The 19470-nt window shown below is 36.9% G+C and overlaps 1 protein-coding gene across 1 annotated transcript in view; it reads left to right on the forward strand.

The window, feature by feature from the left end:
* LOC143036039 (sodium-coupled monocarboxylate transporter 1-like) overlaps nt 1-18099 on the forward strand; it is a 27081-nt gene extending 8982 nt beyond the window's left edge. Inside the window, exons 2-13 of the mRNA XM_076203295.1 lie at nt 5443-5737; nt 7661-7791; nt 8526-8714; nt 9083-9243; nt 9744-9884; nt 11809-11867; nt 13301-13460; nt 13984-14102; nt 14279-14433; nt 15625-15776; nt 16359-16471; nt 17597-18099. Coding sequence (XP_076059410.1) covers nt 5503-5737; nt 7661-7791; nt 8526-8714; nt 9083-9243; nt 9744-9884; nt 11809-11867; nt 13301-13460; nt 13984-14102; nt 14279-14433; nt 15625-15776; nt 16359-16471; nt 17597-17814 — 1833 coding nt within the window. The 5' untranslated portion in view covers nt 5443-5502 and the 3' untranslated portion in view covers nt 17815-18099. The remainder of the gene's footprint in view (nt 1-5442; nt 5738-7660; nt 7792-8525; nt 8715-9082; nt 9244-9743; nt 9885-11808; nt 11868-13300; nt 13461-13983; nt 14103-14278; nt 14434-15624; nt 15777-16358; nt 16472-17596) is intronic.
* The last annotated feature ends 1371 nt before the right edge of the window (nt 18100-19470 follow it).

Below are 19470 nucleotides of genomic sequence, written 5' to 3' on the forward strand. Positions count from 1 at the left end.
CAAGAATGGTTGTGGTCCTGGTCCACCAGTTGACACCCATTCACCTGAGGTAACAAGTTCCTATAATGAAGCAGGGTCACGAGGTTGACTGGCGCGTTGGTGATGTCGAATTAATCTTTTACCATGTTCTTGGTAGATACAAAATGAGCCTGAGCTTCTGTTTCCATGATCAAGGCAGTTTGGGCGTATATTTGACCAGGTTTATCTCGAGTGCTTTTTGCTCATTTTTTCATTTTAGATATACACGTTGCTGCTTTAATAGCACTTCCGTCACCATCGTGATTGTGTTCCATTACAAGTATTTTCATTTTCAAGAGAGGTTATTAATAAACCTTTACATGATAGTATTCGCTTGACACACCCTCACCGAATCGTGTTAGCTCTTGATCACTGCTTGGTATACGTGTATCCACTGTAACGCAGTTTATGATCTCCTTTATTGCTTTTGATAATCTCCATGGCGGAAGTTATGCAGTATGTAGCAGTGTCCCAAAGAGCCCACTAGAGTCAACTTATCTGATACCTCAAACCTGTGCCAAGAAGACTTGCGATCGTAAGCGTAGACGGTAAGATCTTTCGTATAATACTTCTTCAGAGAAACTGTGCATAGGTATAGAAAAAGAACAGCTTATAAACACACTTCACAGCAGGGAAGGTTATATGGAAGGGGACCTAACCTGATTTCCCCTCGCGTCTCTAGCCTCCTCCTGTATTAGTGTGGGGGAATTGTCTCATAACTAAAACTGTTGATATTTTGTCACAATCGAAATGTCCACAACTCATGTTTACATTTTTTATATAAGTGCAAGAAATTAAACATGATTCGATGACATTCCTCTCAAAGAAATTTTTAGATTTGACTAATACTTTGGAACCGGCCCAGTCAATATGGTGAATGTAGGAAAAAAAATTGACGAAATGTTCGAAACAAGGGTTCCGATTGTTTGTGTAGTTTCATGACAGCGAAACATTCGAAACCCAATTGATACCTATAATTACTGAAAATCATGCCATAACATGCAAATATTTCTGTGCCATTTTTTCCTATGCTGAAAAATGTGCCATATTTTCCAATACAATTTTTTCCTGTGTAGTTTTTTCTTGCGCTATTTTCCGGTGCAATTTTTTCCTACATTCATATATATATATATAAATATATATATATATATATATATATATATACATATATTTATATATATATACATATATATATATTTATATATATATACATATATATATATATATAAACATATATGTACATGTTGGACTTGTAATCATGAAATCCATTGATCAAAGCTCCCGATTTCCGGATTTGATTGTATGTTTGGTTAAAGTCTACAGCGGTGACTGCCTTGTTAATTTCATAGTTTGATGTTTCAATTTCCTGCTTAGAACACGATTATTATTTTTGGAGAATTGCTGAAGCAAAATTCCAAATTTGTAATTCTTCTCCAGTAACTTGTGTGTGTGTGTGTGTGTGTGTGTGTGTGTGTGTGTGTGTGTGTGTGTGTGTGTGTGTGTGTGTGTGTGTGTGTGTGTGTGTGTGTGTGTGTGTGTGTGTGTGTGCCTGAGTGTGTGTGTGTGTGTGTGTGTGCCTGAGTGTGTGTGTGTTTGCGTGTGTGTGTGTGTGTGTGTGCCTAAGTGTGTGTGTGTTTGCGTGTGTGTGTGTATGTGTGTGTGTATGTGTGTGTGTGTGTGTGTGTGTGTGTGTGTGTGTGTGTGTGTGTATGTGTAGGTGTGTATGTCATGTGAATATGTGAATATTTTTGTTACAATCTTTTTGTATTGAGATTCTCTAAAAATCTGATTTTTGAGTTTAACATTTCAGTGTACCTCACGGTCAAACTGTAAAATTGTCACCATTGAGATATATGCAATTATAATAGAGAAATACGAGTAATGTAAATATTACTTTTGGTCTCGGGTTAAAGGAAATCGGACAATTTTTGAGGAAGTTATAACGCCAAAAAATGCCTTAATCGTTATCACTGATATTCACCATGGCTTTGACTCAGTTATAACATGAATAAATAGATAGATGAATAGATTGATAAATAAATGAATGAATAGATAAATAGATAACAAATAAATGAGCGTATAGATAAATAAATAAATATATAAAAATCAATAAAATGAATTGATAAAAAGATGACACCTATGGATTATCATTCACTTTTCCTTAAACTTGACCAAAACAAAATCAATACCTGGAACCCGGACTCCGTTCGGACGAGGTTAAAACCAGGGTTCAAAATGAGCACAGAAAATTCGCTTTTCGGAGCAGAGCAGTAAAGCAGCGTAGTCAAATAAGGTTTTTCCTCTCCTTTAGGGAAATCTTTGGATCTCAGGGAATTTGTCCTCATTCTAATAACTTCATGAAAGGAGGTGGTTTGTGATCCTTTTCCTTCTTCTAAGTGGGTTAGCAGTTCCGGTTTCGAACAAGGTCTATTCGATGCAGAAGTTTTGATTTCGGTTCCTCGTCTCCCGGTACAAAATAACGGTCCGGTACATTTAGAAAAAGTGTGGGGAAAATAGCTTCAAAATAGTGGTTTGATATTCTCTTTCGAAGTTCGGTGTAGTATGAACGTTCGGTAAGACATTCGTATTTTTTTCGTACTATTTTCGAACTGGTAGCAGGTCAGGAAGGACCTCTATATGTGTGTTTACTATATTTGACCTGACCTCTCCAGTCTCTAACTCCAGCATAGAAACAAATATGATGTAAAATATAGGACACACGAGCTTGACTACTTTCCTGCATGCCACAATTAAGTAAATACGTAGCTCATTTTTTAGATCTGCTGTATTTCATGTCTCAATTCAAAGGTAATATGGCGATGTCTTTTAATATTACACAACATTGTGAGCATAACCAACTTCGCAAAGATTTTACAAACTGACTACACTGCCGGTATGATTTTTATTTCAGAATGATTATTACATAATCTTATTGTTGTATATGCTTGATATTGGGGAAACATAACTCTTGATCAGAAGTTATTTTTTGCAATAATGTTAATTCTGTAACGCACATCAATAATTGTTATTTATTGTATTATAGTGTCGTGCTTGTGTCGGTGCGTTATGTCGTCGTAGTCAGTTGTGAAACAATAGACGCTCACAAGCCAAAGGGTCGCTTCTTGAAGAAATATATACAAATACTCATATTAATATCATATACATTTTAGATAATAACTTATTTTTTAGACAATATGCATATATGCATATTTCAAAATGCACATATTACACGATATAATGTAATTTTTTTTATGAAGTCCAACCACATTGTCATCTGTAATACTGTTCGAAGCTTCAAAATTCGCATAGATAAGCACCTAAACAAAACATTGTTACGTACATATATATATATATATATATATATATATATATATATATATATATATGCAGAAAGATCACTAAAAACAACACGTGATCCACAAAAAAAAAAAAAAAAAAAAAAAAAATATATATATATATATATATATATATATATATATATATATATATATATATATATATATATATATAGAGAGAGAGAGAGAGAGAGAGGGAGATCCAGTTCTGCGTATATCAATTTCGACAAGATATGCAATTTTTTTTATTCATGTATACTTGAATGCATATATTCTTGTATGTGTATATACATAATTGCAGGAAAGACTCTTTTCATGCAAATGAACTCCTCTTATTTAATTGGAACACCATACTGAAGGCTTATAATGACATGCAATGATAAAATATAAACACAGACGACCTTTTGGTCCATATATAGGTGGGATGCAGAAAAAACTTCTTTGTGTCTATATAAACAAGTTGGATTTGTGAGCAGACCTACATTCCAGTCCTGTGAAACATGGACTGCTTATAAACAAATGTGAACTCCTATGAATGTGCACGTAAAGTCTATATTCCAATGTCGGCAAGTCTTTCTTTCGCTCTAAAGATCGCGGACGGCACGTTGGCATCTTTACGAGTCGTCGTTCTGTGTTTGTGGAACTTCCCCCCTGCCCCCCCCCCCAAAAAAAAAGTGGACTACACTCTGTTGTTGCACATTTCCTACAACATTGTTGCACATTTCCTACAACATTGTTGCACATTTTCTACAACACTGTTGCACATTTCCTACAACATTGTTGCACATTTTCTACAACATTGTTGCACATTTCCTACAACATTGCTGCACATTTCCTGCAACTTGGCTGCACGTTTCCTACAACTTTGTTGCATTTTTCCTACAACTTTGTTGTATATTTCCTAAAATGTTGTTGCATGTTACCTACAACATTGCTGCACATTTCCTACAACTTGGTTGCATATTTCCTATAACTTAGTTGCATGTTTCCTACAACTTTGTCGCACGTTTCCTACAACTTTGTCGTATTTTTCCTATAACTTTGTTGTATATTTCCTACAATATTGTTGCGTATTTCCTACAACTTTGTTGCATATTTTATGCACTTTTGTTTAGTTTTTCTGTATCATTGTTGCTGTTTTGCTGCAACTTTGGTGCAACTTTACTGCAGGTTTTCTGTAACGTTGTTTAACTTTACAGCACCTTTTTTTTGTAGTTGTTTTGTATCTGTTACAATTTTTCTGCAATTTTGTCGACCAAACTCCGGTGTGGTTGTGGAGTGTTGGGTGCGATCTCACCTCGTAGTATTACTGAGGACAACCAAAACTGACCTCCATGAAAATTACACACACACACACACACACACACACACACACACACACACACACACACACACACACACACACACACACACACACACACACACACACACACACACACACACACACACACACACACACACACACACACACACACACACACACACACACACACACACATACACACACACACACACACACATATATATATATACATGTATATATATGAGTATATATATATATATATTGCTTATTTATCATGGAACTGGTTTAATTGTCCGCATTGGTGCGTGGATTGTCCCAGGCTCAATTCCGATAGGTAAGAGGACAAAGTCACCAACATTGGATATTCTATTCTAGGTATCGACAAATTGTTTAATTCATTTTGGGAATCGGTGATGAAGAATTGGCACTGAAGATAATGATTTAATTTTGTTTCACTTGCCGCCAGGCGATTTTATTCACAATTGGTACACCTTGGTGCCATCTATCTGAAATTTGATTTTCTCAAATATTTGAAACAAATTTGAACGCATTATTTTTCTTTTTTTAATCTGTGTTAGAATGCGGAACTTGTCTTTACGAATTTTGAAAAATTCCGAATTTTAGTGATTCCCAGTAAAGGAAAATACTATCTATTTCAACCCGCTCGACAATGGTGTCGCTTCCAATTTTATTCTATCTGCTGCCAGGTGATTTTATCAATCTCCACGACATCCCTCATCACGGCAACAAAAGAAGTTATATTTATATCATCTTTTTATTTTTCAGACGCGAAGTATCTTCCATTAAGATATTAGAACAACAAAGTCCCCTGACGACATCGGCAACATGGCCGACTTGGACCCTTCAGAGGGGCAAGAACCTTCGATCAAAACCTTCACGACAGGAGATTACATAGTCTTCGGCGGGGTTCTCTTCCTCTCGCTCTTTCTGGGGCTCTACCATGCCTTCAAGGCAAGAAACAAAACCAACGCAGAGTTCCTAATGGGCAGCTACAACCTCACCTGTTTCCCCGTCGCCATGTCCATGCTTGCCACTTATATCTCTGCCATCCTTGTCCTCGGTGAGTGCCATCGGGTTTCTATATCATTTCATACTTTTTCTTGACCTTCACCAATGAGCAAATTATCGACACATAGGTTGTCAAGGAAGGGCAGTTGCCCTCTTCTATAAATCTAGGGTTTGTTTGGAGCTTTCCAGGTCGTCACGTATAATTTCGTTTTTTTTTTTTAATTATAGTATATCAGTGTGTGATTGATGAAAGTCAAAATATAACTCATGTAGATAATGCAAATATTTGCCTATGCGGTCAGTTTGAAGTTTGTATCTAGATATGACCCTATACCATTAATTATACGTGTGTAATATATTTAATTTTGTCCGCCCTACAAAAATTCTTGCGGATTAGTTTGATCATTCTGACGCTCATTTTCCGTCCTCCCTCAGTGGATAAATTTTTGTTTTTATCTCTCAATTTCATCACACTGTTTATATATATGAAACTTTTACAATTTCTAGTTCTCGAGCCTAACGATTTCTCTCTGCTTTTGTGCCAAGATATTCAAGATTTGAGTGGATGAATTGAATTGTAAAATGTTGTGCTAATACGAGGACATGTTAGTATATTTATGCATGCCTTTACCATTTTTCACTTTATTTTTTTCTGCAAAAGTCTTATTCGGTAATTTATACACTGTAAGGACATCATTATTTCATCTGAAAAATGAAATCATATTCGTTACCGCATCCAGAGCTCGGACGACTTAATGACGTCATGTAGCACTTTGTTCATTAATTTTGTTTTCGGCTTCGGCACCTGACCTTGGCTTGGTCTTCATCTTGCACACGTGCTTTGGCATTCAATTACAACAATTTCATCTCTTCTATTGAATTAATTTTCTTCCATCATTGTGAACAAACAAAAATGATGTGTAGCCTAGCTCAGGGTCAGATTACTGCTAGGCCAACCTGCATCTCTCTCAAGTTACTTGTTTAACTCCAGAAGCTTTTTACAAAATAACAATTTAAAAAAGAAGACGTTATATACTGTGGATTCGTAAAATATTCTAGTCAAAATTGCATATATATATATATTTCTATTCACCTTCGTTTTGGGAGTATAAGTGAATTGAGCAATATAACTATAGTTAGAAATTAGAGTTGTTTTAATACATATTCCCACACTATTGCAGTCCTATATTTTTCGGTTCATGAGACAATTTTCTTTGTTAGTGAGGCTCCGAGAGCATTAAATTTTCATTAAACTTTAAAAAAAGGGCCCTTCTAGCTGTAAGAGTTGCCTATGAATGGGCTACGCCCATGTCAAGGCTCGACTTGGAGAGTGAAGATCAGGAGGCAAGGTGAGCTACGTCATGTCGTTCCTGTTGTCTGGCTAACCTCGCTAAATGGATCTTGTCCATATTATTCTGCAGCACTACATAAAAAAACTGTCCAACATAGAAATAAACATATCTTCTTTGATTGTGAGAAAAATATAAAAATTTCCTTAATTATTTCTTGCCTGCGGAAGATACACATAAATTGTGGGGTTTTACTGCATATAATGAATTGTAATCACTGCAGCAGTCTTAGGCGGAACAAAACCTGTATCTTCCTTCCCTGACCAATCTCATGGTTATCATTGGTTAGAAAATTATGTGAGCGTGGCTTATATCGACTAAAGTGACGGCAGTGGCTATTCTTGTTTGAAATCTGACTTAAACCAATTAAATCTGATTTGAATACAATAAATATGTTTCAATTCTAATTTGAAAACAAAAATTCTGTGTTAAACTTGATTTGAATACAGTTAAATCTAATTCGAATATTTTTTTTCTCAAATTTAAGTACAACAGATTTATTTTCAACCTGATTTGAATAGAAACAAATCTATTTTCCATCTTATTTAGATACAATAATTTTATTTCAAATCTGATTTGACTACATTAAATCTGATATGTTTCTATTTTTCGTTGGGAATTATCAGGGGGACCTGCTGAGTCTTACTACCACGGGCTCATGCTCTGGACTGGCCTTGGGGCACTCATCGGCTACCCTGTGGTCGCCGTCACCTTTCTCCCACTCTTCTACAAGTTGAGAGTCGTCTCAGTGTATGAAGTAAGCGCTGGGAACCAACATGTCTTGTTGATGGGAAACTGTAATATTATAACACATTTGCAAATGTACACTTTAAAATCACTAACGGAGAAATAATATCAGAAGTACAGGAAAACTGTATATTTCGACTACTATCTGTATTCCTCTATAGAAGTATTTCTGCAGTCCTCTTTAGCAGTATTTCTGTAGTCCTCTTCAGCTGTAATTCTGCTGAAGAGGGCTACAGATAGTAGTCGAAATATACATTTTTCCTGTACTTTTGGTATCCTTTCTCTGATAGTGGGTTTAAAACTTTTGATATCATTTCTCCGATAGTGGGTTTAAAGTGTACACGTCTTGTTGACCTGCGTTGGTCGAGAGGTACAGTCAACTCCAAATCCTCACGATAGTTATCTAAGTGCTTTGGATCACTTTTAAAAATAAAGAAAAAATAAAGTAATTTTCATGTGATTTATTGGTTAATATAGATTTGATTCCCTTGTGTTCCCACCTTCATCAACATAGACTTTACACAAAAATGGACGCAAGTGTATTTGCATGATCCTGTACGTTGTAAGATGTCATGATTTTTCTTTACTATATTTCTACTTAGTCACTTATTTGTTTGTTTCTTTTTTACTTATTTACCAATCAATTATTATTCACCTACCATTATTGTCTTATTTACGTATTCATTTATTAGTTTAATATTATTCAGCTTATTTCTTTCTTTCTTTATCATTTTAATTCGAAAGTATCTGGAACTTCGTTACGCCTCGAGGGTTGTCCGACTCTTGGGCGGAGGAACTTTCGTCATTCAGATTATCTTGTACCTCTCCGTTGTGACGTACGCACCCGCCCTGGCACTCTCCTCCGTCTTGGGCTTCCCAGTGTGGGCGTCCATCGTCCTGGTGGGCGTGATCGGCACTATCTATACCGCCCTTGTAAGTTTACTTTTTCTTATTTAGTTTTATAATTTATTTATTTATTTGTTTATTTATTCATTTACTATTTATTTATTTATTCATTTATTTATTTATTCATTCATTTATTTATCTATTTATATATTTATTTATTTATTTATTCATTGATCTATTTATTTATTTATTTATGTATCTATTTATTTATTCATTTATCTATTTATTCATTTACTTATTCATATATCTATTTACTTACTTATTTATTTCTTATTTATTTATTTATTCATTCATTCATTTATTTATTTATCTATTTATTTGTTTGTTTGTTTGTTTGTTTGTTTATTTGCTTCGAAGGGAAAATTTCGTTGACTTACTTCTTCCTCCTCGGCCAGGGTGGAATGCGAGCTGTCGTTTGGACTGACGTCCTCCAGATGCTGGTCCTGATGGCGGGGCTAATGGCCATCATCATTATGGGGATCATCGAAGTTGGCAACCCTCAGACCGTCTTGGACGTGGTCGTGGAAAAAGGCCGCACAGGATACGACTACTTCAAGTGAGTGCATTCGACTGCAAAACTACTGCGACATAGGTCACTGTATAAACAGAAGAATTTAGAATAGTGGAAACTCAAAGTCATGCAACGAATAGTCCAGTAATATGGACAGCGATCGTCTTAGAAAAAAATCCGTTGGTTAGTTTAGGGTCAGGTTATGTTAGGGTTAGGTTAAGATTGGGTTAGGCTTGGGCTAAGCTAGGCTAGGCTAGTGTTGTAGGTCGGGAAGGGGATCTTTTGGGAAAGAATTCTATTCTTGCACATCTAACGCCTTGGTGAGAATTTGACGAACTCGTCAACTGGCAATTGGTGACAAAAACAATCTGACAACTATCATTTGGTTTGTGTGACCCTAAAACCCACTTCAACCCCATTGCAACACTCATTCCAAAAAAAGATTACACAAATTACGAAAAAGGAAAGTTTAAAAATACTGTATGGTTGGGTTAATTACATTTTAGATCCCTCACGCTTACTCCTCTATGTTTCTTTCCCTCCAGCTGGAACTTTTCTTTCTATGAGAGACATACAGTTCCCAACATTCTCCTGTCTGGTATCTTCATGAAACTGACCAGCTACGGTTGTCACCAAACAATGGTACAGAGGTACAACAGCATGAAGAGCATTAAGCATGCGTACATGTGAGTATACTCATGGTAGCTTGTAAATACTTTTAGGTGCAAGTACTCTTCGGTCCTAAAATAAGGACCATGGGCGCTTATTTTAGGACCGAAGAGTGGTTACTCTCAGTTGGAGGTTGGATCAGAGCGGCTGGCAAATTCTTTTTCTCAATTTTGTCACGTTTTCAAAGACACGAAATACTATCATTAGTCGTTTTGCGGAGAATAGATGAATTGGTAGAAAAACACATTGGGTATTGCATATCTTTTGCAGTCAATCATGCAGGGACTTTTGGTTATGGGTCATAGTTACGAATCATCCTTTTATAATTGGAGAAATAGAAAAATGAAAAATAACATTTAATTTTCTTGCATTCGACTACTATTCCTCTTTAAATCTCTCTTTTTCATCTCTTTTTTTAACCTCTATGACTATATGTCTCTCTTTCGCAACCTTTATTATATTCTACTTAATTCCATCTAATTCGATTCTGAATCACTTTGTCCTGTTCTAATAAGTTTCATTTTTTCTAAATTTTATCTATTTAGGTAAACATTTTGTATTATTCTGATTATTCACTTATCTATTCTATTTATTTTTCTTATTAGATCTTTTGCGCTTAATTTAATTTTTAGTACTCTACATTTATTCATTATTGCAATTTATCTTATTACCTATATTGTTTTTACTTGTTATATCTATTGTTTTTACGTTGATTAACCTTTATTTATTATGTCCACTTTGATTTACCTTAATATACTTATTGTGTTTCCATTGATTTGTTATTTTGATCAAATGCGCGTTATTTACGATGCAAATCTTGTCTTTTTTTTTAAAATGTTTAATTTCTTGTGTCTACTTTGATTTACCCTATCATATTTATTGCGTTCACATTGACTTGTTTTATTTGATCTAAGGTGTGTTATCTTCATCAAATGCGCTTAATTTAACATTTTAATGTTTTCCTTTTGCATAGCGCTGTTTTATGGAAATTGCAGTTTAATTAATACATGGAAAGTTTGAGAACTTACCGGTCACAGTTTTCTACCGGGTTGGGTTCTCAAACATTGGTGAGTTTGAATCAAGTTGAACTTGAAGGCTTTCTGAGCCAAAGCCGTGATCCCTTGGCTAGCAGTGGCGGCGCCAGGAGAGGGCTTGGGGGGGCTTTAGCCCCCCAAAAAAGTGGCCAGCCCCCCCATTAGCCCCCCCCCAACTGAAATGAGCAAATTGAAAATTTAAAACACTCATTGAAATAATTTTATTAAGTGGAATTTTTAATTGCCAGGGCTAAAGATTTGTCAGCCATCAGTGCTAGCCCAACCATTAACCCCCTTCCCTTCTGAAATGAGGATAATATATGTGTATTATCATATTACTATTAGCCCCCCCAAAAAATTTGCTCAGCCCCCCCTTAGCCTCCCCAACTAAAAATTCCTGGCGCCGCCGCTGTTGGTTAGGTTTCCAAAAAAGAGTTCCTTCTTCGTCCTGAGATCAGGGTAATCTGACGACTGTTCCGACGTTAGTACGCGTCGTGTTCCAAAGGACTCATACGAATTCGAAAAGAGCTCAGAAGGCCACGGGTTAATTTCTACCTCAAGTAATTTTTCAAAGTAATTCCATATTTATTAAAGCAAAATTGTTACATAGATTTAATAAACAAACTAAAAAGGAGGGGAGTTTAATCGTATCTTATTTAAAGTTACGATAGGCGTGGTTCGAGGTTTCAGGAAAGGCTCCTGAATCAAAGAAAGTAACGCTTTGAGGGAAAGTTTGCCGAACTAAGGTAAACACTACGATTCCCAATAACAATTACCACCGTTTCTTAATGTACCCTTACATTCACTCTTCGTCTTGCTTGCCTTTGATTTATTTTATTTTATCTATTGCGTTTTATCTTTATCAAATGCGTTTTATTTTACATTTGAATCTGTTTTCCTTTTGCAGAGCGCTGTTTCTTAATGCACCCCTGCATGTTCTCCTCGTCTCGCTGGCTATGATCGCAGGTAAGGAGGCAGGAAAAGGAATTTCCTTATATCCTTCGAACACATGATCAAAGAGAATCATAACCATTTCACCAAATACCATTTTGCTAACTTCCCATTTCGCCAAATCACATCTCACCAAATTACTATCGGCCAGTTTAGAAAACGACAACAAGAACAACTATTTTATATTTTTTTCTATAATATTATACCTGGGAAATTGAATACAGGGTCGGTATTACTATAAATATCATCACAATCATCATCATCATCACTATTATCATTATTATCTTTATTGTTATTATTATTATTATTATTGTTATTGTTGTTATTATTATTATTATTATTATCATTATTATTATTATTATTATTATTATTATCATCATCATCATCGTTATTATTACTATCATTATTATCATTATCATTATTATCTATATCATTTTTAGAACGTCGCTACTTGCGACGAAAGACGAGTTAACGGCGGCTTGGACCTTGGCACGATCGAGTTGGACCAATGGCATGGTTCATTGAATGCCACGCTACAAAGTCCTCTGCAAAGGACACCGTCCTAGCTTCCTGTTAATCATCATCATCATCATCATCATCATCATCATCATCATCATCATCATCATCATCATCATCATCATCATCATCATCATCATCATCATCATCATCATCATCATCATCATCATCATCATCATCATCATCATCATCATCATCATTGTTATCTGTTAGGCTGGTTGAAAGCAAACTGATGGAGAGTGTGTTGGTTTTATTTAGCAATGAGTTTGGGCGCCAATGTTATGATATGACTCGCTCTAAGGGCGAGAAAAGGGGGAAACGGCGAGGGAGGTGACGACTGTGCGTTTCAAGTTGTGTCCCAAGACAGTCTGGTAGCGGGGAAGGGGGTGGGGGGTGGGTGGGACAGCAACGGAGGCCGCGAGCCAGGCTCGCTGTGTGATGCTCCGAGGTGATTTGAATCTTCGGCGTTCTATCCAGTCTTTACATACACGGGCAGGTCATGAACAGTACCCTTAATTGGCGCAAGGGCAAAGTCGATGCCTGGGAAGTCGGACGCAAAACGTTCTCCTGCTGATGAGTCACCAGTATGGGATGTGCGTTCCTCAACGAATCCATTGTTCATCATCACGTGGCTAGCCGAGGTGCAAGTGAGTCATCTCTGGGGCCAATGCTGGTACTGCACGTGAGTTTCCCAAGGAGGTTTTGTCCTGCCCATAGGCCTCATAGAATTTTTGGTTTACCCGATGCAGCCGGGTGGGCGCAAGCGGGTCTGCAAGGTCGTAGGACGGGCCAGTAGAAGAAGTGAGGAAGGTAGGAGTGAGGGCAATCTTCCTAACATTATCATTATCATTATTATTAGTTTCATTTTCTATCTACGCATACGAACCACTGGATCCTTATGACGTAATGTCGTTCTTTTTTGACACCTGCAGGAGTGGTCCTCTTAGCAGTTTACAAGGATTGTGACCCCCTGGCGGCAGGATACATCACCAAGAAGGACCAAATCCTTCCCTACTTCGTGGTGGATCGCTTGGGGAACCTCCCTGGCTTCGCCGGACTTTTTGTAGCCTGCCTTTTCTCCGGGGCGCTCAGGTAAATTCAAAGCTTAAAGTCATCCGTACAAAAACAATCGTTTTCTATGTTGCAATTTTGCAGATAATGTCCTCTGTTCAAAATGGACTGAGGAAACCAGATCAAACCGGTTTCTTCAGGCGGGTTGTCTGTCAAAACTGAGCGTGTATGGTGGAATTTTGGTCATCAGTTTTCAAGGCATTAACTCGATCCTCGGACTGAGCCTAGATAGAATCTCTCTTTATTAACTTCATCTGCAAACCCTCCTCTTTGAAACACAAGAATAGCTAGCAACCGGCGACTTATACCTCGTACTTTCATTACTTTCAGCCGGTGACACAGAAAATTCTTTGCAAATTTATCAGGTAATATCATTGCAATATAACTGAAGTGCTGTAGCACTGATTTAGTCATATCGTTTTGGTTTGTAGATCGACACTTTGTTAATGTACCTACACAAGCACAACAACCTTCATCTATCGTGTAGTACATTTATTTTGCCATTCCTGCTCAGGACATTTATTTTGTCGTGTTTCCTCCTCAGCACTCTCTCCTCTGGACTAAACAGTTTAGCTGCTGTGCTGTGGGAAGACGTATTTTCAAGGATGGAAAGATTTGCTAAGCTTTCCCCGGACGGTCAGGCCTGGACGAGCAAGAGCATAGGTAAACAAAAATGTATCGACATGACGTCATAACTTCTCATTGGTTTGCTTTCAATTGCAAGCATTTTGTTGAGTTGTCGACAAATATTTTCATGTTGATAAAACGTGGCCAATAGTGTGCACGTCGATGAGAATGAATAGAGATGAACTTTTATTTTCCTTTTTTATTTGTACCAGCCATTTTCTTCGGGATGCTATGCATGGGGCTGTCTTTCTCGGCGGGCCGGCTGGGTGGCGTTCTACAAGCCAGTTACGCTGTGAATGGAGCTGTGGCAGGGCCACTTCTGGCCCTCTTTGTCATGGCGTTATTTATTCCATTCGTCAACGGAAGGGTAAGTTATCGCCCGAATGAAATACCTTAATGTCAAATTAGCAAAACTTTTGAAGCCATGCAATGTTCATTAATCATTTGATAACATTACTTGTAGATCGCCCATGAGTTCAATATGTCATCCAAGGCAATGGTGAATCATATACATACACACGCACGTACACACGCGCGCGCACACAAACATATGTATAAACATATGTTAATAAAGTTTAGTGCTGTTGTTAATGCAAATGTGTATAGATACATATATCCAAACATGTGTTCAACATGAAATATATCGATCGTCGGGGCTCTGGAGACATTGATACCTGTTATTGTCATCAAACAATTTAGATAATTTAATTTTTGTTTTAGATTGAATGAACCGTATATTTTCATGATCTAAGTACTCGCTGGTGGTTCAAGACGACCCGAGTTCTAAAAAAAAAAAAAAAAAAAAAAAAAAAAAAAAAAAATATATATATATATATATATATATATATATATATATATATATATATATATATATATATATATATATATATCAGTAAGGTGCAATCTGAGTGCAATCTAATCAGGCAACATTTTATAGACTTAGTGATATCCTTCGCATTATTCATTTATGGCTGGAGACTGGTCTCCACTCAAGAATGAACGCTGATTAACTATTTCTAACTAATACTGTCCCTCCCTTCTGTTACATCTAAATACTCCCAACCACACCTGTATGTATATATACATACATACATACATACGTACATACACACATACATACACACATATATATATATGTACACATACATACATGCATACATACATGCATGCATATATACATCCGTACACACATATATACATACATACATACATGCATATATACACATACATACATATATCCGTACATACATACATACATACATACATACATACATACATACACACATACATACATACATACATACATACTTTTTTTGCACTGAAGATGTAATATACGAAAGCGCTCTGCTTCGTTAGTTTCTTTTTCCAAGTGGTATACTTTGCATAAGTGAACACACGTACCCGTGTTCTTATTAGCATTCATACATTACATACATACATACATACCTACATACATATACATACATATACATACATATATACATACATACACACTGTGCAGGGTGGGGTGACATTAAACCAAATGAAACCAAGACTTCATTCTGTTCCTCCTCCTTAGGGCGCAGCGCTGGGCCTCATGTCGGGGCACGCCGTCTCCCTCTTCGTCACCTTCGGCGCCATGACCTTGAACGTGAAGCCAGTACTCCTCCCGACAAGCGTCGAGGGCTGTCCGGCCAACCTCACCATCCCGGAGCCCAAGCCCGTCATCACGTAGGTCACTCACCATCTCCCCGCCAGGTTGCATTTCGCCAAATTCCATTTCGCCCAGGTTCCTTGGGTTTAGTAGTGTCAAGTTGTAAGGGGGTTGGGTTAGGTTAGTTATGGTTAACTTCGGGTAGGGATTAGGTTGGTTTAGTTTTGGTTGAGTTAGGTGAGGTTGGGTTGGATTGGGATACGTTGGGTTACATTAGGTTAGGTTAGGTTACGTTGGTGAGATGAGAATTTGTCCGCACATAGATTGACAAAATACAGTTTGGCATAACATGGTTTGTCGAAATGGAAATTATTTCTCACACAAGGCCTCACCCATCGTGTGACAAAGGAAGTAAGGAAGGAAACTTATTCATGTCCATATTTTTGTCCCTTTCAGCAATTTCCTTTATTTCTTTGCTCCCTGCCTCCTAAAGATTCCTATTGGATACTAAACACATTCAAGGAAAATGAAACACAATATGTGATACTTGTATACACGTATATACTGATATATACACACATAACTACATATACCCACGTGTATGCCTATACATGCATGTATATATTCGTACACGTATATTTTCTATCATTCCTTCGCAGGGCTGAGGATATCGAGTACCCCTGGAAGTTCCTGGCGATGTCTTACACCCTGTACTGTCCTTTGGGCTTCGTGGTCGCCACCACCGTAGGATGTATCGCAAGTCTGCTGCTAAGTACGTCCTGAGGACCCTCCCTATAGGGCCACACCTTTCCCCTGAATTGGGGTGTCGTCTCCTCTTACTACAATTGCGTCTTCTATTCATTGGGCCACCGTGGTTTCCTATTACGTTATTCAAGAGCATATTTCCTTCCTGGAAGCTTCATTACCTTTTGCTATTACATTCTCAACCTCCAGTCTCGCTTGTCAAATCTTGAAAATTTATAGGGATACGACCCAGTGTTCACATGAACAAGCAAACCATAAAAGGTTAACGAATAACATCATATCACAAACGTATCAAAGTGATACCTGATGCTTGAGTGAAATAGAAATATTTTATTGTATCGAGCCGGTAAAAATAAGTATACGAACTTTTGATCCCACGGTTCCATTGTAATAGGTAAGAAAATGGTCGACAAAACACATTTATTCCTTTTTGTAGTCGGTTTGTCTGCAATTCATGGAAATGAAATAATCACACAGTAGGATGCATATTTTTCTTGTACTTGTTCAGACGTAAGATACGTGTTTTTGTGATTCAGTGAGCTAAGATATAGACAAATAGGGAGAGTAGAAATGATATAGTAATGAAAACAATAACAATGATAGATTAATTTGTCATAATTTCCTTTATTTATGAAAGGCAATTGTCAGCTAATGCAAAAATGATATAGTAATAATAACAATAACAGTAATAGATTAATTTGTCATGATTTATTTACGAAAGGCAATCGTCAGTTAATGAGAAACAGTTTCATTTGTTTGTCAGTGTTTTATTTTGTATTGATGATTTATTCATTTATATATTCAGTCCTTTATTTACCTATTTACTAATCTAATCATTCAGTTATTCACGTACTTGTTTACTCATGTATTCATCAATTTATTTATACGTTTACTGATTTATTCATGATCCATCTATTCATGTATCTATCAATCTTTAATTCATTTATCTATTTCATATACTTATTTTTTCCATTTAATTATTTACTCGTATATTCATCTGTTCATTAAAGCTTGTTTAATTATCTACTTATTTACCCAGTGTTGTGTATTCAGCTTTGTTCTGGGACAAATTTTCTTTTGGCGTGCTTTTATTTCTTTCATCCAATGCAATCCATCTCCGTTCCCCACACAGGATGTAAGACAGACGTCCCTCCGGACAAGTCCCTCATCCACCCGTGGATGCAGTGGGCCATCCCAGGCCGTAGGGCAACTCATCCTCAGGACCAGAAAATATCGAAGTATGGGGAAGACGAGAAGTCCAGGACGGAGGAACTACGCTCCAGAGAAGTCGTGTCAGTCCAGAAGGAAACTTACGCATACGAAAATGCATCGTTTACAACGCGGCTGTGATACTAAATGAAGAAATAAATAATTATAATCATAATGATAATAATGATAATGAAAATAAAAAGAGAATGGGTAGATAAACAAATGAAATAAAATGGGAAGTTGTACGGATGGTCATTACACGTTCGTCACGTTACAAGCTCGAGTTGAACTAAGTGTACAATACAAAGTTGTAAATCTATATATTGTTTGAATTGTGTGTTGGACGTATGAATGAACATGTTTAAGTCTTCTTTTTCATGTTAAGAATGTGTGTATGATAACAAATACATATAAAGCATGACTTTTTTATAATCCACATTTTTGACTAACCTTACGTTTTATCGAAGCCGACCGAAACCGGCGAAACCCAGCGAAACCGTTCTCTTGATGTTGTCATATCTTGCTGAAGCTTTCCGTGCACGTGTTTTTGGCATGTTCTTTTTTAATGATAAAAGCAGATATACTAATCTGATGAATTTTTTTTGTGTGAAATAATTGCCAGTTTGGTAACATTTTACCAGTATTGCTTGCAAAGCTTATGATCATGAAGCTTTCTATTTGTTAGGTTAGGTTGAAATGCATCTTAACATTTTATAATGTAACCCTTTTCAATATTGAGGGTTTTTTAAGATAGTGGGTTTTGTGAGATGTCGTGGGTATCACGAAACTAGTCAATATTTCAAAAACCAAGGCAGTTATGCATAAAAAGATTATATTTCTGGAAAGCTGAATATAATTTACATTGAGGCAGTAGGTTATTTCAGGATTTAGACATACTTTATGGGTTTATATAAGCCGGTTTCTCTGGTTTTCAGCAGATTTCATTCGGATTTATGTCGGTTGCGACAAAGCGTCTGCCCGCCCCTCACGATCATTGCCCACAAAAGGCTCCTTATCTCTGGCTGTTTCATATATTCGACTTGGAATATTCAAATACATTAATCTTGTCATTAAGATTCCCATGTCACTAAGATTCTAATTCGAGTCCAAATCTATAAATAGAAAAACTTGGTCCCGTCCTAAGCCACTGGGCGATGTCGACATCGCCGAAGTCTTGCTAGTCGAACTCGGGCAAAAATTGCGAGTCTGAATTTGTTTGGCGACCCAAGATATCTAGTAATGGACGCATATCGCCAACTAACACGATCCTATTATTGAAGAAAATTATCTGCCTCGATTAGCAAAGTAGTTGACCTTTTGGAAGTGAACGGGGGATAGTCTCTCAGCTGAATAAAATAGCTTGGCGGGAACAGGAATAAATACATATAGTAAGATAATACTCCCGAACGAAACGCAGCATGCCTATTCATAGAGAAAATAGTGTGGTTATTGACTAAGTTCCTTTATCCATTCATTAGTGATTAGTTCCTTCACGCAGTGAGGGTTTCTGATTGGACTCTTTGGGTTTCGTGCGCGCGCACGAGCAAAGTGACGTGAGCGCTATGCGGGTTGAAATTTGGTGTCTTATCCTTTTCCTTCTTCGTTGGACCAAAAATCGGATAGCGTTAGGAGCAATTTGGTGTCTTACTTGTCATTTCGTTCTTCGTTGGACCAAAAAACGAATCACCGACAATTCATCGACACGCTCAACTTATCGATATATACATTTCATCGAAAAAATCATGGTAAATCTTTATAACAACGCCAAAGCAGTAAATCACTGAATTAACTTGGATT

Source organism: Oratosquilla oratoria, chromosome 20 (genome assembly GCF_046742065.1).
Source record: "Oratosquilla oratoria isolate Oo_2021 chromosome 20, ASM4674206v1, whole genome shotgun sequence".
Taxonomy (NCBI): domain Eukaryota; kingdom Metazoa; phylum Arthropoda; class Malacostraca; order Stomatopoda; family Squillidae; genus Oratosquilla; species Oratosquilla oratoria.